The 21,679-nt window shown below is 39.1% G+C and overlaps 1 protein-coding gene across 5 annotated transcripts in view; it reads right to left on the bottom strand.

Moving 5' to 3' along the window:
- Positions 1–21,679, bottom strand: part of FAAH2 (fatty acid amide hydrolase 2) — a 182,947-nt gene that overhangs the window by 77,648 nt on the left and 83,620 nt on the right. For all 5 annotated transcript variants that reach the window (XM_074392272.1, XM_074392273.1, XM_003943989.2 and 2 more), the window contains one exon: positions 12,690–12,825. In XM_074392272.1, coding sequence (XP_074248373.1) covers positions 12,690–12,825 — 136 coding nt within the window. The remainder of the gene's footprint in view (positions 1–12,689; positions 12,826–21,679) is intronic.

The following is a 21,679-nucleotide window of genomic DNA, read 5'->3' as shown; positions in this document are numbered from 1 at the left end:
TTTCTACTGTTTGCACATGGCTAGCCAGTTTTCCCAACACCATTTTTTAAACAGGGAATCCTTTCCCCATTGCCTGTTTTTGTCAGGTTTGTCAAAGATCAGATGGTTGTAGATATGTGGTGTTGCCCCAAAGGCCTCTGATCTGTTCCATTGTTCCATATCTCTGTTTTGGTACCAGTATCATGCTGTTTTGACTACTGTAGCCTTATAGTATAGTTTGAAGTCAGGTAGCGTGATGCCTCTGGCTTTGTTCTTTTTGCTTAGAATTGATGTGGCTATGAGGGCTCTCTTTTGGTTCCATGTGAAGTTTAAGGTGGTTTTTTCCAGGTCTGTGAAGAAGGTCATTGTTAGCTTGATGGGGATAGCTTTGAATCTATAAATTACATTGAGCAGTATGGTCATTTTCACTATATCAATTCTTCATAGACGTGAGAGTGGAATATTTCTCTATCCATTTATGTCCTCTCTTTTTTGGTTGAGCAGTGGTTTGTAGTTCTCCTTGAAGATGTCCATTACATCCTTTATTAAATGTATTCATAGGTATTTTATTCTCTTTTTAGCAATTGTGAATGGCAGTTCGTTCTTGATTTGGCACTCTTTAAGTTGGTTGTTGGTGTATAGGAATGCGTGTGATTTTTGCACGTGGATTTTGTATCTGGAGAATTTGCTGAAGTTGCTTATCAGTTACAGGAAATTTTGGGCCGAGACGATAGGGTCTTCTAAATATACAATCACTTCATCTGCAAATAGAGACACTTTGACTTCCTTCTTTCCTAATTGAATACTCTTTATGTCTTTTTCTTGCCTAATTGCTCTGGCTAGAAATTCCAATACTATACTGAATAGTAGAGGTGAGAGGTGGCATCCTTGTCTGGTGCCAGATTTCAAAGGTCATACTTCCAGTTTTTGCCCATTCAGTATGATATTGGCTTTGGGTTTGTCGTACATAGCTTTTATTATTTTGAGACACGTTCCATCAATGCATAGTTTATTGAGAGTTTTTAGCATAAAGGGCTGTTGAATTTTGTCAAAGGCCTTCTGTACATCTATGGAGATAATCATGTGGTTTTTGTCTTTGGCTCTGTTTATGTGGGGAATTACGTTTATAGACTTATGTATGTTGAACCAGGCTTGCATCCCCAGGATGAAGCCTACTTGATCGTGATGGATAAGCTTTTTGATGTGCTGTTGCTATCGGTTTGCCAGCATTTTATTGAAAATTTTTGCATCTATGTTCATCATGGATATTGGCCTCAAGTTTTCTTTTCTTGTTCATTCTCTGCTGGGTTTTGGTATCAGGATGATGTTGGTCTCATAAAATGATCTGGGGTGTATTCCCTCCTTTTGGATTGTTTGGAATAGTTTCAGAAGGAGTGGTATCAGCTCCTCTTTGTATATCTGGTAGAATTCGGCTGTGAACCCTTCTGGAACTGGGCTTTTTTGGTTGGTGAGCTATTAATTGCTGTGTCAACTTTAGCCCTTGTTATTGGTCTATTCAGGGTTTCGACTTCTTCCTGGTTTAGTCACAGGAGCATGTAAGTGTCCAGGAATTTTTCTTTTTCTTCCAGGTTTACTGATTTATGTGCATAGAATTGTTTGTAGTAACCGCTAATGGTGGTTTGTTTTTTTGTGGAATCTGTGGTGATATCCCCTTTATCATTTTTATTGCATTTATTTAATTATTCTTTCTTTTGTTTTTATTAATCTCGTGAGTGGTCTATTTTATTGATCTTTCCAAAAACCAGCTCCTGGATTTATTGATTTTTTGAAGGGTGTTTTGTTTCTCTATCTCCTTCAGTTCTGCTCTGATCTTAGTTATTTCTTATCTTCTGCTAGTTTTTGAGTTTTTTCCATCTTGTTCCTCTAGCTTTCAATTTTGATTACAGGGTGTCAATTTTAGATCATACCTTGCTTCTCATGTGGGCATTTATTGCTATAAATTTTCCTCTAGACACTGCATTAAATGTGTCCCAGAGAGTCGGGTACAGTGTGTACTCATTCTCATTGGTTTCAAAGAACATCTTTATTTCTGCCTTCATTTCATTGTTTATCCAGTCAGCATTCAAGAGCCAGTTGTTCAGTTTCCATCAAGCTGTGTGGTTCTGAGTTAGTTTCTAAATTCTGAGTTGTAATTTGATTGCACTGTGGTCTGAGAGACTGTTTGTTTTGATTTCCATTCTTTCACACTTGCTGAGGAGTGATTTACTTTCAATTACGTTCTTAATTTTAGAGTAGGTTTGATCTGGTGCTGAAAAATATGTATATTCTGTGGATTTAGTGTGGAGAATTCTGTAAATGTCTCTTAGGTTTGCTTGGTACAGGTCTGAGTACAAGTCCTAGATATCTTTGTTAATTTTCTGTCTCATTGATCTTTCTAATATTGACAGTGGAGTGTTAAAGTCTCCCACTATTATTGTGTGGGAGTCTATGTCTCTTTGTAGGTCACTAAGAACTTGCTTTATGTATCTGGGTGCTCCTGTATTGGGCACATATATATTTAGGATCATTAACTTTTCTTGTTGTTTTGATTCTTTTACGATTACATAATGTCCTTCTTAATCTCTTTTGATCTTTGTTGTTTTAAAGTCTATTTTGTCAGAGACTAGAATTACAACTCCTGTTTGTTTTTTTATTCTCCATTTTCTTGGTAGATCCTCCTCCATCTCTTTATTTTGAGCCTATGTGTATCCTTGCATGTGAGATGGTTTTCCTGGATATAGCACACTGATGGGTTCTAGCTTTTTATCAAATTTTGCAGTCTGCATCTTTTGATTGAGGCATTTAACCCATTTACATTTAAGTTTAATATTGTTATGTGTGAATTTGATCCTGCCATTTTGATGCAAGGTGGCTGTTTTATCCATTAGTTTACACAGTTTCTTAATTGTATCGATGCTCTTTACCCTTTTATACGTTTTTGGAGTGGCTGGTGGTTTTTCTTTTCTATGTTTACTGCTTCTTTCAGGAGCTCTGGTAAAGTAGGCCTGGTTGTGATGAAATCTCTGAGCAATTTCTTGTTCATAAAGGATTTTATTTCTCCTTCACTTATGAAGATTGGTTTGACTGGATATGAAATTCTAGGTTGAAAGTTCTTTTCTTTAAGGATGTTGAATATTGGCCCCCACTCTCTTCTGGCTTCTAGGGTTTCTGCTAAGAAATCTGCTGTGAGTCTGATGGGTTTCCACTTGTGGGTAACCCAATCTTTCTCTCTGGCTGCCCTTAGCATTTTCTCCTTCATTTCAACCATGGTGAATCTTATGATTATGTGCCTTGGAGTTGCTCTTCTTGAGGAATATCTTTGTGGTGTTCTTTGTATTTCCTGGACTTGAATGGTGGCCTGCCTTACTAGGTTGGGGAAGTTCTCTTGGATAATATACTAAAGACTGTTTTTCAGCTTGGATTCATTCTCTCCATCACATTCTGGTACACCTATTAAAAGTAAATTAGGTCTTTTTACATAATCCCATATTTATTGAGGCTTTGTTCATTTCATTTTATTCTTTTTTCTCTAATCTTGACTTCTCATTTTATTTCATTGAGTCGATCTTCAATCTCTGATATCCTTTCTTCTGCTTGTTCGATTCAGTTTGAGACTTGTGTATGCTTTGCAACGTTCTCATGCTGTGTTTTACAGCTCAATCAATTCATTTATATTCTTCCCTAAGCTGTTTATTCCCATCAACATTTTGTAAAACCTTTTTTCAAGGTTCTTGGTTTCTTTGCATTGGGTTAGAATATGATACTTTAGCTCAGAGAAGTTTGTTATTACCCACCTTCTGAAGCCTGTTTCTATCAGTTCATCAGATTCATTCTCCATCCAGCTTTGTTCCCTTGCTTGTGAGGAGTTTTGATCCCTTGGAGGAAGACAGGCATTTTGGTTTTGGGTCTTTTCATCCTTTTCACGCTGGTTTTTCCCATTTTTGTGAATTTATGTAACTGTGGTCTTTGTGGTTGGTGACTTTCAGATGGGGTCTCTGAGTGGACGTCCTTTTTGTTGCTGATGATATTATTTCTTTCTGCTTCTTAGTTTTCCTTTTAACAGTCAGGCCCCCCTGCTGTAGGACTGCGGGAGGTCCACTCAAGGCCCTGCTTGCCGGGTGATCACCTGCAGTGGCTGCAGAACAGTAAGCGTTGCTGCTGGTTTCTTCTGTTATCTTTGTCACAGAAGGATACCTGTCAGATGTCAGCATGAGCTCTCCTTTATGAGGTGTCTCTTTGGTTATATGGGGGTTGGGGAGCTGCTTGAGGAGACAGTCTGTTCCTTATAGGAGCTCAAGTACTGAGCTGTGAGCTTCGTTGTTCTGTTCAGAGCTGCTGGACAGATATGTTTAATTCTGCTACAGCAGAACTCATAACCACCATTTTTTCCCCAGGTGCTCTGTCCCAGGAAGGTAGGGCTTCATTTATAAGTTCCTGTCACTCTGCTGCCTTTTTTCAGAGATGCCCTCCCCAACGAGAAGGTAGCCCAGTCACAGTCTGCCAGCAGAGGTGTTGCTGAGGTTCCATTTGCTCTGCCCAGCTGCTGTGTGAACTTCCTTGCAGTTTTGTTTATAGGGTTACAGTTAGAACTGCCTCAGTAATAGTGGTCTGCCTCCTTAATGGTGAACTGCCTCAGTAATGACAGACTGCCTCAGTAATGGTGGACTGCCTCATTAATGGCAGACTGCCTTGGTAGTGGTGGACTGCCTCTGTAACGGCATATTCCCTTCCCCCCACAGAGCTGGTCCATCCTAGGTCCAGCTGTGCTTTTGTGAAACTCTCAGTCCAGAGTGTTTCAGATTGCTGGTCTTTGTGGACATGAGACCAGCCAAGCCAGATCACCTGGCTCCCTGTTTCAGCCCCCTTTTCTTCAGTTGAATGCACAAATCTGTCTCCCAAGCATTCCAGTCACCAGTTGAAATGGTGACTGGATTTGTGTAAGTTTTTGTGTGGCACAGGCTCCACTGGCTGCAACAACCTCACGGGAGACTCACTGTTCATTTCCTCCCAGGAATCTCCTGGTCACTGGGCAGTAAAACTTCATTTGGAAATGCAATGATCACTCACCCCCTGCATTTTTGCTGGAAACTGCAATCCAGAACTCTTCCTATTCAGCCATCCAAAAATGATTTTTAAAAAGATGGAATCACAAAAACCAAGGGCAGAATGTGTTTCAAAAATGACAGTGTACCACAAATATTGCCACCAGTTATAACAAGGTAATAAATGGTAAGTATTGAGAAATCATTATTCTTAGCAAAAAATGCAAAAAAAATTAATGGACCTTGGGAAAATCAATTTTGGTGGTTAAAAACCAGTATGTAGTGGATTCATCTATGAGATGGCAATATTAGATTTTAGAACCAGTAAGAATAAATAATTCACACAGAGAGTCTGGAAATGGAGTAAAATGGGACATAGAGTAGTGGCTTAATGGGAATATTGGGCTACCAAAATTTTGTCTGTTTTTAAGATGAAAGAGACTTCAGCATGTTCAATAACAATGAAAAGGATGTGGGGGGGTGAGAGCGATTAAAGTCATACTAAGGTAAGGTAAGTAACAAAAAAAATCTGAGAGAATATGAGAAAATAAGATCAAGAGCATAGCTGAAACTACTTATATATAAAAACAAAATGGAATGATATTTTCTTCACTATGAGAAAAGAGGGGGAGAGGGATCCAAGGTGGCAGATTAGGAGCAGCTCAGGATTGCAGCTCCCAGTAAAAGCACAGAGGGTGAGTGGACGCCGCATTTCCAGACGGATTTTTATTTCACAGAGACCAGGAGATTCCCAGGTGGAGGAGCCCCACAGGTCTGGATTGGCCTGTGTGGCTGTTTGGCTGGGGCAGCTGTTTTGCCAGCACCTGGTGCAGTGGTTTTCCATACAAAATACACAGATCAGGGCACAGCTCTAGCTGGTGATTGGAGTTCCAGGAAGGCAGAGTCACCCATTCATCTGATTAAAAAGGGGACTGAAAAAGGGAGCCAGGCCAGGAGATTACTGGGCAAAAAGGCGCCAGTAATCTCAGCGCCACTGTTTCAGGAGGTGCATTGGATTGCCCCATGGGAAATCACACAGATCCCAGCACCTTTTAAACAGGGGACTAAAACACATAGAAAACAAAACAAGCAAAAAAAAAAAAAAAAAAAAAAAAAAAGGCTCTGAGGCAGTGAGCCAGGTGACCAGGCTCAGCTGGTCCCAACCCCACAAAAAAACAGCAATCTGAAATGCTCTAGATTGAGAGTTCCACAGCAACCACAGCTGAACCCAGAACGGTCCACCTCTGTGGAGGAGGGGCATCCACCATTACCTAGGCAGTCCACCACTGCAGAGGTAGTTTGTCATTGCTTAGGCAGTCTGCCATGGCCGAGGCAGCCAACCATTACAGAGAGAGTCTGCCATTCTAGAGGTGGACCACCATGGACAAGGCAGTTCTAACAACACCCATATAAACAGGACTGCAGGGAGGTTCAAAAGGCAGAGCCCACAGCAGCTCAGCAAAGCCAAAGCCTCTGCAGGAAGACAGTGACTAGGCAGCCTCCCCACTGAGCAGGGCAGCCCTGAAAAAAGGCAACAGCACAACAGAAACTCATAAAGCCCTAACTCCCCGGGACAGAGCACCTGGGGAAAAAAAGGGGGGAGGGAGGGTGGGTTTCTGAGACCTACTGCAGCAGACTTAAATGTACCTGTCCAGCAGGTCAGAATGAACAATGGAGCTCACAGGTCAGCACTTGAGTTCCTATAAAGGACAGACTCTCCTCAAGCAGCTCCCTGACCCTTGTATATCCAAAGAGTCACCTCATAAAGGAGAGCTCAGACTGAAATCTGGTGGGTAACCTTCTGCAACAAAGATAGCAGAAGAAGAAACTGGCAGCAACCCTAATGTTCTGCAGCCACTTTAGGTGATCCCCAGGAAAGCAGGGCCTGGAGTGGACCTCAGAAGTCCTACAGCAGATGGGCCAGACTACTAGAAGAAAAATAAAGAAACAGAAAGAAATAATTTCATCATCAACAAACTGGACGTCCACTCAGAGACCCAATCTGAAAGTCAACAACTACAAAGATGACAGGTGGATAAATCCACAAAGATGAGAAAAAACAGCACAAAAAGATGAAAACACCCAAAACCGGAATGCTTCTTCTCCTACAAGGGATCACAACTCCTCACCAGCAAGGGAACAAAGCTGGATGAATGAGTGGGATGAATTGACAGAATCAGGTTTCAGAAGATGGGTAATAAGAAACTTCTGTGAGCTAAAAGAACATTTTCTAACCCAATGCAAAGAAACTAAGAACCTTGAAAAAAGATTTGATTAAATGCTAACAAGAATAAAGAACTTAAGAGAGGAATACAAGTGAACTGATGGAGCTGAAAAACACAATACGAGAACATTGCACACCATATGCAAGTTTCGACAGCTGAATTGATCAAGAAGAAGAAAAGATATCACAGGTCGAAGATCAACTCAATGAAATAAAATGAGAAAGTAAGATTAGAGAAAAAAGGGTAAAAAGGAATGAACAAACTCACCGGGAAGTATGGGACTATGTGAAAAGACCTAATCTACGTTTGATAGGTGTACCAGAATGTGATGGAGAGAATGAATCCAAGCTGGAAAATACTCTTCAAGATATTATCCAGAAAAACGTCCCCAACCTGGCAAGGGAAGCCAATATTCAAGTCCAGGAAATACAGCGAACACCACAAAGATATTCCTCAAGAAGGGTAACCCCAAGGCACATAATCGTAGGATACACCAAGGTTGAAATAAAGGAGCAAATGCTAAGTCATATAGAGCCAAACTAAGCTTCATAAGTGAAGGGAAAATACAATTTTTTGTGAACAAGCAAGTACTCAGAGATTTCGTCACCACCAGGCCTGCTTTACAAGAGCTCCTGAAAGAGGCACTAAACATAGAAAGAAACAATCAGTACCAGCCACTCCAAAAGCATACCAAATGGTAAAGAGCATCAAAACAATGAAGAAATTGCATCAGCTAACGGGCAAAACAGCCAGCCAGCATCAAAATAGCAGGATGGAATTCACATATAACAATATTAACCCTAAATGTAAATGGGTTAAATGCCCGAATCAAAAGACACAGTCTGGCAAATTAGATAAAAAGCCAAAACCCATAGCTGCGCTGTATCCAGGAAACCCATCTCACATGCAAGGCATGCAAGGATACACAAAGGCTCAAAATAAAGGGATGGAGGAAGATTTACCAAGCAAATGGAGAGAAAAAAAAAAAAAAGCAGGAGTTGCAATTCTCATCTCTGATAAAAGAGACTTTAAACCAACAAAGATCAAAAGAGACAAAAGAGGACAATGTGTTAAAAGGATCAATGCAACAAGAAGAGGATATGATCCTAAATATATATGCACCGAATACAGGAGCACCCAGATACATAAGGTAAATTCTTAATGACCTGTAAAGAGACTTAGACTCCCACACCAATAATAGTGGGAGACTTTAACACTCCATTGTCAATATTAGACAGATCAATAAGGCAGAAAATTAACAAGGATATCCAGGACTTGAACTCAGACTGGGACCAAGCAAACCTAATAAGACATTTACAGAACTCTCCACTCCAAACCAATAGAGTATACATTCTTCTCAGCACCACATCACACCTACTCTATAAAATTGACCACATGATTGTAAGTAAATCAATCTTCAGCAAATATAAAAGAATGGAAATTATAACAAACAGTCTCTCAGACCACAGTGCAATCAAGTTAGAACTCAAAATTGAGATACTAACTCAGAATCGCACAGCTTCATGGAAACTGAACAACTGGCTCTTGAATGTTGATTGGATAAACAATGCAATGAAGGCAGAAATAAAGATGTTCTTTGAAACCAATGAGAATAAAGACACAACATACCAGAATCTCCGGGACACATTTAAAGCAGTCTCTAGAGGAAAATATATAGCAATAAATGCCCACATGAGAAGCAAGGAGAGATCTAAAATTGACATACTATCATCAAAATTGAAAGAGCGAGAGGAGCAAGGTAAAAAAAAAACTCAAAACCTACCAGAACACAAGAAAGGACTAAGATCAGAGCAGAACTGAAGGAGATAGAGACACTAAAACCTTTTGAAAAAGATCAACAAAAGAGACAGACCACTAACCAGATTAATAAAAAAGAAAAAAGAGAATAATCAAATTGATGCAATAAAAGATGATAAAGGAAATATCACAACAGATTCCACAGAAATTCAAACCGTCGACAGATATTATTCCAAAGAACTCTATGCACATAAGCTAGTAAACCTGGAGGAAATGGATAAATTCCTGGACACTTGCATCCTCCGAAGGATAAACCAGAAAGAAGTAGAAACCCTCAATACAAAAATAACAAGGTCTAAAGTTCGGGTAGCAATTAAGAGCATACCACCCAAAAAAAAGGCCAGGTCCAGATGAGTTCAAAGTCGAATTCTACCGGACATACAAACAGGAGCTGCTACCATTCCTTCTGAAACTATTTCAAACATTACAAAAAGAGCAACCCTTCTCAAAAAAAAAGAGGGAACCCTTCCCAAATGATTTTATGACACCAACATCATCCTGATACCAAAACCTGGCAGAGACCCAGCAAGAAAAGAAAACTTCAGGCTAATATCAATGATGAACACAGATGCAAAAATCTTCAATAAAATACTGGCAAACCGATTGCAACAGCACATCAAAAAGCTTATCCACCATGGTCAAGTAGAATTCATCCCCGGGATGCAAGACTGGTTCAACATACACAAGTCTATAAATGTAATTCGCCACATAAACAGAACAAAAGACAAAAAACACATGATTATCTCAATTGATGCAGAGAAGGCCACTGACAAAATTCAACAACCCTTTATGCTAAAAACCCTCAATAAACTAGGTATTGACAGAACATATCTCAAAATAATAAAAACTATTTATGACAAACCAACAGCCAATATCATACTCAATGGACAAAAACTGGAAGCATTCCATTTGAAATCTGGCAGTAGACAAGGATGCCCTCTCTCACCACTCTTATTCAATATAGTACTAGACGTTCTAGCCAAAGCAATCAGGCAAGAAAAATTAATACAGGGTATTCAAATAGGAAGGGAGGAAGTCAAATTGTCTCTATTTGCAGATGACATGATTGTATATCTAGAAGAACCCATCGTCTCAGCCCAAAATCTCCTGAAACTGATAAACAACTTCAGTAAAGTCTCAGGATACAAAATCAGTGTGCAAAAATCACAAGCATTCCTATACACCAGTAACAGACTTAAAGAGATCAAAATCAAGAACGAACTGCCATTCACAATTGCTACAAAGAGAATAAAATACCTAGGAATACAACTAACAAGGAACATAAAGGACCTCCTCAAGGAGAACTACAAGCCACTGCTCAACGTAACAAGAGAGGACACAAACAGGTGGAGAAACATTTCATGTTCATGGCTAGGAAGAATGAATATCATGAAGATGGCCATACTGCCCAAAGTAATTTACAGATTCAATGTGATTCCCATCAAACTAACAATGACCTTCTTCACAGAACTGAAAAAAAAAAAACACCTTCAACTTTATATGCAACCAAAAGAGAGCCCACTTAGCCAAGTCAATTCTAAGCAAAAAGAACAAAGCAGGAGGCATCACACTACCAGACTTCAAACTATACTACAAGGCTACAGTAATGAAAACAGTATGGTAGTGGTACCAAAACAGAGATATAGACCAATGGAACAGAACAGACGCCTTGGAGGCAACACAACATATCTACAACCATCCGATTTTTGACAAAACTGACAAAACAAGCAATGGAGAAAGGATTCCCTGTTTAATAAATGGTGTTGGGGAAACTGGCTAGCCATGTGCAGAAAGCAGAAAATGGACCCCTTCTTGACATCTTACACTAAAATTAACTCCAGATAGATTAAAGACTTAAACATAAGACCTAACATCATAAAAACCCTAGAAGAAAATCTAGGCAAAACCATTCAGGACATAGGTGTAGGCAAGGACTTCATGACCAAAACACCAAAAGCATTGGCAACAAAAGCCAAAATAGACAAATGGGACCTAATCAAACTCCACAGCTTCTGCACAACAAAAGAAACAGTCATTAGAGTGAATCGGCAACCAACAGAATGGGAAAAAATTTTTGCAGTCTACCCATCTGACAAGGGGCTGATATCCAGAATTTACAAAGAACTAAAACAGATCTACAAGAAAAAAAACAAACAAGCCCATTCAAAAGTGGGTGAAGGATATGAACAGACACTTTACAAAAGTAGACATACAGGAGGCCAACAAACACATGAAAAAATGCTCATCATCACTGGTCATTAGAGAAATGCAAATCAAAATTACCTTGTGATATTATCTCATGCCAGTTCGAATGGTGACCATTAAAAAATCTGGAGACAATAGATGCTGGATAGGATGTGGATAAATAGGAACACTTTTACACTGTTGGTGGGAGTGTAAATTAATTCAACCATTGCGGAAGACAGTGTGGCGATTCCTCAAGTACTTAGAAATAGAAATTCCATTTGACCCAGCAATCCTCTTACTGGGTATATATCCAAAGAATTATAAATCATTCTACTATAAGGACACATGCACATGAATGTTCATTGCAGCACTGTTTTCAATAGCAAAGACCTGGATCCAACCCAAATGCCCATCGATGATAGACTGGACAGGGAAAATGTGGTACATATACACCATGGAATATTATGCAGCCATCAAAAATGATGAATTCGTGTCCTTTGTAGGGACATGGATGAACTTGGAAACCATCATTCTCAGCAAACTGACACAAGAGCAGAAATTCAAACACCGCATATTCTCACTCATAGGCAGGTGTTGAACAATGAGAACACATGGACACAGGGAGTGGAGCAATACACAGTGGGGTCTGTTGGGGGGAAATGGGGGAGGGACGGTAAGTGGGGAGGTGGGGAGACATAGCATGGGGAGAAATATCAGATATAGGTGAAGGGGTGGAAGACAGCAAATCACACTGCCATGTGTGTACCTATGCAAAAATCTTACATGTTCTTCACATGTACCCCAAAACATAAAATGCAAAAAAAAATAAATAAAAATGAGGAGAAGAGAATAAATGGCTGGAGATCAAAAAAAAAAAATTGATGGTAAGAAACTGAAGTAAGTTCCATATAGATGGCATTTTTTTAATGAAATAAAATGTGGGATTATTTACCTGAGTGTAAATGACAGGAGGAGATCACAGGTTCACTTAAAAAGAAAATACTTTAAAATCAGTGCTATAGAAAATGTTATATATTTTAAAAAGTTGTCTATGGAAACAGATTCTCAAGCAGCATTGGTGGTCCAGGTGAGATTTGAAACTATGCATGTGGTGACAGATAACAGAAGAATCAGAAAGGCTGAGCTTAAAATGAGCTTAATCTTTATACTCAAATTCACAAATGAACAACAAAAAGATTCCCCATTTCCATCCGAAAATAAGATATCTCTTTTTATTTTCCCCATAAAATATTTTTACACAGCATCTTCCCAATCTGTAAAGCATGATATCCACTTATGTAAGTATATAAAAACTCTCTCAAAAATCCACAGTAATATTTTGCTTTAGGACAGAAAATCTACCTCTATGACACTAATAAACAAAGAGAGAATGAATGTCAGGATAACAGTTGAAGGAAATAAAAATAAATAAACATACCTTTTGATCCCAGGTCCTGCCATGACTTTTAACATGGGGGTCAGGTCTTCAGCATAGCGGCACATTGGACCGGTGCACTGAAACAATGCCTGTACTCCCACAGCCAAGGGAAACTGCCCTTTGTTGGGAACCACACCTGAAAGGTTAGACACTCAGGTTGCTGCTCAAAATAAGAAATAATCCCTGGATGTTCTACTTCATTATGGTGTTTAATCTATCTCAAATACTTTTTCTCCTGGTTAAAACTTTTCCAAGCCTTCTTATTTTTCATTGCAGTAGTTTCACAATTTTACTAGCTTTTTATTTTATATATCCCAATTTTACTAGCTTTTTTTAAAGCAGTGAATTTTTTTATCCCTAATAAAGTCCAACGAAAAATTCCAAGATAAAACACGCAAAACCACCAAATCCACTCTAATGGAAACAGGGTCCCTACTGATTAGATTACTCTCTCTTTCTGTAGATGATTCTAAGGGCCTGCAGAACCTATATGGATAAGGACTAGTTAGAATGCAGATAGAAATCTATTGCCCTAGAGGATAAAGTCAACATTCCATTAGCTTGTATACAAAGTTCTCTGCAACTTGATGCCTAAACAGAAGCCATGAAAAAATGTTTGCAATTTTCCACAAATAACAGGTTATTCTGATGTTCATTTATGGCTTTGCATATGTCATTTCCACTGCCTATAATACAGTTCATGATTTAATATGCCAGATGGATAACAAGATTTCAAGACTTATTTGAAACTATAAGGCCTTTCTTGACCACCAACAATCCCTCAGCCCAATACTTTCTTAAGCTACGAGCAACTTCAGCAAAGTCTCGGGATACCAAATCAATGTGTAAAAATCACAAGCATTCCTATACACCAATAATAGTCAGAGAGCCAAGTCATGAGAGAATTCCCATTGACAATTCCTACAAAGAGAATAAAATACCTAGGGATAAACTTGCAAGGGATATGAAGGACATCTTTAAGGAGAACTACAAACAACTGCTCAATAAAGTAAGAGGACACAAACAAATGGAAAAGCATTCCATGCTCATGGATGGAAAGACTCAATACCATAAAAATGGCCATACTGCCCAAAGTAATTTATAGATTTAATGCTGTCCCCATCAAGACAAGAACTTTCTTCACAGAATTAGAAAAAAAGAAAAAAAAAAAAAACTACTGTAAATTTCATAGAGAACCAAAAAAGAGCCCAAATAGCCAAGACAATCCTAAGCAAAAAGAACAAAGCTGGAGGCATCATACTACCTGACTGCAAACTATACTAGAAGGATACAGTAACCAAAACAGCATGGTATTTGTACCACAACAGATATATAAACCAATGGAAGAGAACAGAGGCCTCAGAAATAATGCCACATGTGTACAATCATCTGATATTTGTGAAACAAGCAATGCAGAAAAGATTCTCTATTTAATAAATGGTGTCAGGAAAACTGGCTAGCCATAGGAAGAAAACTGAAACTGAACCTCTTTTTTACACCTTAAACAAAAAATAACTCAAGATGAATCAAAGACCTAAATGTAAGACCTAAAAAACATACAAATTCTAGAAGAAAACCTAGGCAATACTATTAGGGTCATAGGCATGGGCCCGAGTGAACAGGCAACCTACAGAATGGGAGAAATTTTTTGCAGTATATCCATCTGGCAAAGGGATCATGTCCATAATCTACTAGGAACTTAAACAAATTTACAAGAAAATACAAACAACCCCATCAAAAAGTGGGTGAAGAATATGAACAGACAATTCTCAAGAAAAAACATTTATGCAGTCAACAAACATGAAAAGAAACTCATAATCACTGTTCATTAGAGTAATGCAAATCGAAATCACAATGAGATATCATTGCACACCAGTTAGAATGGCAATCATTAAAAAGTCAGGAAACAACAGATGCTGGAGAGGATGTGGAGAAATAGGACTGTTGGTGGGAGTGTAAATTAGTTCAGTCATTGTGGAAGATAGTGTGGCTATTCCTCAAAGATCTAGAACTAGATATATGATTTGACCCAGCAATCCCATTACTGGATATATACCCAAAGGGTTATAAATTGTTCTATTATAAAGACACATGCACATGTACATTTATTGCAGCACAATAGCAAAGACTTGGACCCAACCCAAATACCCATGAATCATATACTGGATTAACCAAGAAAAATAGAGAAAGATCCAAAGAAGCTCAATAGGAAATTAAACAGAAGACATTACAAGAAACACCAGAGAAATAAAAAATATCACATAAGGCTAATATGAACACCTTTATGAGCATGAACTAGAAAACAGAGGGGAGGTGAAAAAATTCCTGGAAAGTTACAACCCTCCCAGCTTAAATGAGGAAGAATTTGAAACACCAAAGAGACCAATAACAAGAACAGAGATTGAAATCACAGTAAAATATTAACCAAAAAACATGTAGTACCAGATGGATTCACAACTGAATTCTACCAGACATCAAATAATTGGTACCAATTATATTGATGCTATTCTAGAAGATAAAGATGAAATCCTCTCTACATTATTCTATGAAGCCACTATCACCTAATACTAAAAGCAGAAAAGAACGTAACAACGATAACAGCAACAACAACAAAAAAAAACCTACATACCAATATCCCTGATGAACATGGATGCAAAAATCCACAACTAAATACTAGATAAGTGGGTCAACAGGATAACAAAGACATAATCCATCATGATCAAGTGGGTTTCATACCAGGGATGCAGAGATCATTTAACAGACACAAGTCATTAAATGTATTACACCACATAAACAGAATTTAAAACAAAGTCACATGATAATGGATACGGAAAAGCATTAGACAAAATTCAGCATCCTTTCATGATTAAAACTCTCAGCAAAAAAAAAAAAAAAAAAAAGGCAGTAACTCCAAAGATTAAAGAAACATCAGCCCACACAGAGAAAGAGAAAGAAAGAAAAGAAAGAAAGAAAGAAAGAAAGAAAGAAAGAAAGAAAGAAAGAAAGAAAGAAAGAAGCAAGGAAGGAAGGAAGGAAAGAAGAAAGGAGAAGAAAGAAAAAGAAAGAAAGAAAGAAAGAAAGAAAGAAAGAAAGAAAGAAAGAAAGAAAGAAAGAAAGAAAGTGCAATAACTCTAGCAACATTAGAAGATAGTCTTCTTACTTCAAAACAACGACACCAGTGGTTTTTAACCAGACTGAAATGGTTGAAATTACACACATAGAATTTAGAATTTGAATGGCAAGGAAGCTCATCAACATACAAGAGAAGGTTGAAAAACATCCAAGGGAGACAATAAAATAGTCCAAGAGTTGAAAGATGACAGTTACTTTAAGAAAAAAAAACCAAACTGATCTTCTGAAAATAAAAAATTACAGGAAATTCAGAGTGCAATTGGAAGCATTAATAACAGAACAGACTAAGTTGAGAAAAAAAAGTCAGCATTCAGAAACTTCTCCTTTGAGTCAACATAGGAAGACAATGGTAAAGAATAGAGAAAAAATGAACAAAATCTCTGAGAAATGCAAGATTCTATAAAGACAGAACCTCAGATTCAATGGCATTCCTGAAAGAGAGAGAGGGCAAGAAATGTGGAAAACATACGGGAGGATATTTTCCATAAAAACTTCCCCAATGTCACTAGAGATATTAACATGCAAGTAGAGAAAATGCAGAGAACCCCTGCAAGATACTACAAAAGACAACCAGGTGTTTTTTGTTTGTTTGTTTGTTTGTTTGTTTCCCATACTACATTGATGTCTGGAAGGCCAGCAAGATGGAACTGTTGGAAAAGGGAGCTGAAGTCAGGGAGCCAAGTGATCTGACTCAATGGGTCCCAGGACCATGACAACCAGCAAGCTATGATCCACTGGATTGAAATTCTTACAGCAAGCACAGCAGTCTGACTTCAACCTGGGGTGCTTGAGCAAGGTGTGGGGAGGTGTGTCTGCCATTGCTGAGGCTCAAGTAGGCAGTTTTCACATCACCATGTAAACAAAGCAGCCAAAAATTTCAAACTGGATGGAGCCCATGGCAGCTCAGCAAGGCCTCTGCAGGCAGAGTGTGTCATTAGATTTTCTCTTCGCTGGGCAGGCCATCTCTGAAATCAGGAAGCAACCGATGAGAGACTTAAACAAAGACCCCACCTTTCTGGGACAGAGCATGTGAAAAACAAAAAAGCAATTGTGGGTAGAGCTTCAGCAGTCTTAAACGTCCCTGCTTGGCAGCTCTGAAGAGAAAAGTGGATCTCGAGCACAGCATTCAAGCTCTGATAAGGGACAGAGTGCCTCTTCAAGTGGCTCCCTGACACCCATGTATGATGACTGGGAGATATCCCAGTAGGGACCAATGGACATCTCATACAGGAGAGCTCTGGCTGGCATCTGGCAGGTAGCCTTCTAGGATGAAACTACCAAAGAAAGAAACAGGCAGCAATCTTTGCTGTTTTACAGCATCAGCGGGTGATTCCCAGGCAAGCAGAGTCTGGAGTGGAACTCCAGCAAACTTCTGCAGACTCTCTGCAGAGGGTCCTGACTGTTGGAACACAAACAAACAGAAAGAAATAGTTTCAACATCAACAAAAAGAACGTCCACTCAGATACCCCTCCAAAGGTCACTGACTTCAAAGAACAAAGGTAGATAAATCTGTGAAGATGGGAAAAAAATAGCGTGGGAAAAAAAAAAAAAAAACTAAAAAATTCAAAACCAAAAATGCCTCTTCTCCAAGGTATCATACTTGCAAGCTAGGAAACAAAACTGGATAGAGAATGAGTTTGATAAGTTGACAGAAGCAGGCTTAAGAAGGTGGGTAAATGTAGGGGAGGATTCAAGATGGCAGATTAGACACAACTCCAGCACACAACACTCAGTGAGAGAGACCCAGAAACCCAGAGATCTCCCAGCTCAATCCAACATACAAGGTGCATTTGAACGGACAGTTCTGGTCCCAGGGTGAGTAAAGCCCACTCAGGGCGGACCAAGGTGTGGAGGGGTGCTGCTTCACCCAGAAAGTGCCTCTGACCTGCGAGTCAGAGGCTCCACCTCTGGTGCTCCTGTCCAGATACAACACTTCCCCCAAAGCCTCAGCAATACGCAAAACAGGGGATCGTTGCCAGTCAAACGCTGGGAATTACAAGTGCAGAGTTTAATAAGAGTCTGCAAACTGAGCTATTGTCCCTTCACCCTGCATGGAGAGAGAGGAAGCTGTAAGCAGGAGCAGCTGAAGAGCCCCTGCCCCATGACAAGAGAGAGAGAAAGCTGAAAGGCAGAGACTGCTCGGTGTGGCTCGGCAGATCCCTAACCTCCCCCACAAACCACAGAGGGCTGAAGCTCTGACCCAGTGCCACTGTCTGAGATGAACCCTGAATAATCCAGCCCAGTGGAGGAAGGGCACAACTCACCACTAGTGGGGTGGGACTGGGCTACAAATTTAACAAAAATCTAAGGAAACCTATGTAGCAACAAGACGGTGTTCTTGACAACCCAACAGCCTCTACAGGTCAGCAGAAGAGGCCAGCCTAATCTCCCAGTATAAACAAAAAAGACACAGGAAGCTTCCCTTGTAACCTGAAGGAGTCCCTAGAAACCCAGTAGCGCCCCCACAGGCAGACAAGTGACCTCATCCATCAGCTCTCTGACACCACAGCCAGGTAAATCCACAAATATGGGGAAAAAACAGCACAAAAAAGGTGAAACCATCAAAGACCAGAACACCTCTTCTCCTTCAAGGGATCACAACTCCTCAACAACACAGGATCACAACTTGACTGAGAAGGAGTGCGAAGAATTGACAGAAACAGGATTCAGAAGGAGGATAATAACAAACTTTCAGAGCTAAAGGAACACGTTATAAATGCAAAGAAACCAAACACCTCGAAAAAAGATTAGATGAAATGCTAACTAGAATAACCAGGTTTGAGAAGAATATGAACGACTTGATGGAGCTGAAAAACACAGCATGAGAACTACATGAAGCAAACACAACTTTTAATAGCTAAATCGATTAAGCAGAAGAAAGGATATCAGAGATTGAATAACAACTAAATGAAATAAAAAGAGAAGGCAATACAAGAGAAAAAAGAGTGAAAAGAAATAAAGAAAAAAGAGTGAAAAGACTCTCACACGATAATAGTGGGACGCTTCAATACTCCACTGTCAATATTAGACAGATCAAAGCCTCCAAGAAATATGGGATTATGTGAAAAAAAAAAAAAAAAAAAAAAAACCTAATCTATACTTGATTGGTGTACCTGAATATGATGGGGAGAATAAATCCAAGCTGGAAAACACACTCCAGGACATTATTCAGGAGACCTTCCCAAACCTAGCAAGGCATTCCAAATTTCAAATTCAAAAAATACAGAGAACTACACAAAGATATTCCTCAAGAAGAGCAACCCCTAGGCACATAATCATCAGATTCACTAGGGTGGAAATGAAGAAAAAAATGCTAAGGGAAGCCAGAGAGAAAGGTTGGGTCACCCACAGAGAAAAGCCAATCAGAATCACAGCTGATCTCTCAGCAAAAATCCTTCAAGCCAGAAGAGAGTGGGGGCCAATATTCAACATCCTAAAAGAAAAGAACTTTCAACCCAGAATCTCATATCCAGCCAAACTAAGCTTCATACATGAAGGAGAAATAAATCCTTTATGGACAAGGAATTACTGAAAGATTATGTCACCACCAGACCTGCCCTACAAGAGCTGCTGAAAGAAACACTAAGCATGGAAAGGAACAAGTACCAGTCACTGCAAAAGCAAACCAGTTGGCAAAGACCAAAAATGCAATGAAAAAAATGAGTAAACTAATGAGAAGGAAAACCAGTCAGTAACAAAATTGAAGGATCAAATTCACAGATAACAATATTAACATTGAATGTAAATGGCCTAAACGCCCCATTCAAAAGACCAGACTGGCAAACTGAATAAAAAGTCAGAAGCCATCGCTGTGCTGTATTCATGAAACCCATCTCACATACAAAGACACACATAGACACAAAATAAAGGAATGGAAGACGATTTACCAAGCAAATGGAGAACAAAAAAAAGCAGGGGTTGCAATCGTAGTCTATTATAAAACGGACTTCAAACCAACAAAGATAAAAAGAGACAAAGAAGGACATTACATAATGTAAAAGGATCAATTCAACAGGAAAAGCTAACTATCTTAAATATATACGCCCCCAACACAGGAGCACCAAGATACATAAAGCAAGTTCTTAACGACCTAAAATGAGATTTAGACTCCCACACAGTAATAGTGGGAAGCTTCAATACTCCACTGTCAATATTAGGCAGATCAATGAGACAGAAAATTAACAAGGATATCCAGGACTTGAATGCAGAGCTGGACCAAGCAGATCTAATAGATATATACGAACACTCCATCCCAAATCCACAGAACATACATTTTTCTCAGCACCACACTGCACTTATTCTAAAATTGACCACATCATTGGAAACAAATCACTCCTCAGCAAATGCGAAAGAACAGAAATCATAACAGTCTATCAGATCACAGCGCAATCAGATTAGAACTCAGGATCAAGAAACATGCTCAAACCCGCACGACCACTTGGAAACTGAACAACTTGCTTCTGAATGTTGACTGGATAAACAATGAAATGAAGGCAGAAATAAAGATGTTCTTCGAAACCAACTGTAATGAAGACACAACATACCAGAATCTCTGGAACACCTTTAAACCAGTATATAGAGAGAAATTTATAGCAATAAATGCCCACCAGACAAGAGAGGAAAGATCTAAAATTGACACCCTATCATCAAAATTGAAGGAAGTAGAGAACAAGATCAAAAACACTCAAAAGCTAGCAGAAGACAAGAGATAACTAAGATCAGAGCAGAACTGAAGGACATAGAGACACAAAAAACCCTTGAAAAATCAATAAAACCAGAAGCTGTTTTTTTGAAAAGATGAACAAAATAGACCACTAGCCAGAACAATAAAAAAGAAAAGAAGAATAAAATAGATGCAATTAAAAAAATGATAAAGGGAATATCATCACTGATCCCACAGAAATACAAACTACCATCAGAGATTACTACAAAGAGCTCTACTCACATAAACCAGTAAACCAGGAAGAAATGGATAAATTCCTAGACACTTGCACTCTACCAAAACTAAACCAGGAGGAAACTGAAACCCTGAATAGGCCAATAACAAGGGCTGAAGTAGAGGCAGGAATCAATAGTCTACCAACCAAAAAAAGTCCAAGTTCAGACGGGTTCACAGCCAAATTCTATGAGACATACAAAGAGGTGCTGGTTCCATTCCTTCTGAAACTCTATCAAACAATACAAAAGGAGGGAATCCTCCCTAACTCATTTTTTGAGACCAACATCATCCTGATACCAAAACCAGGCAGAGACTCAACTAAAAAAGAAAACTTCAGGTCAATATCCATGACGAACATTGATGCAAAAATCTTCAATAAAATACTGGCAAGCCGATTGCAACAGCACATCAAGAAGCTTATCCATCATGACTAAGTGGACTTCATCCCGGGGATACCTGGCTAGTTGAACATATGCAAATCCATAAATGTAATCCATCACATAAACTAAAGCAAAGACAAAAACCACATGATTATCTAAATAGATGCAGAGAAGGCCTTCGAAATTATTCAACTGCACTTCATGCTAAAAACTCAATAAATTAGGTATTGATGGAACATATCATAAAATGATAAAAGCTATATATGACAAACCAACAGCCAATATCATACCGAATGGGTAACAGCTGGAAGAACTCCCTTTGAAATCAGGCACTAGACAAGGATGCCCTCTCACCACTCCTATTCAGCATAGTATTGGAAGTTCTAGCCAGAGCAATCAGGCAAGAAAAAGAAATAAAGGGTATTTGATTAGGAAAGGAGGAAGTCAAACAGTCTCTATTTGCAGATGACATGATTGTTTATCTAGAAGACCCCATCGTCTCAATCCAAAATCTTCTCAAACTGATAAGCAACTTCAG

This window comes from Saimiri boliviensis, chromosome X (assembly GCF_048565385.1).
Source record: "Saimiri boliviensis isolate mSaiBol1 chromosome X, mSaiBol1.pri, whole genome shotgun sequence".
NCBI classification, from domain to species: domain Eukaryota; kingdom Metazoa; phylum Chordata; class Mammalia; order Primates; family Cebidae; genus Saimiri; species Saimiri boliviensis.
This window is presented reverse-complemented; position numbering and strand designations above follow the sequence as displayed.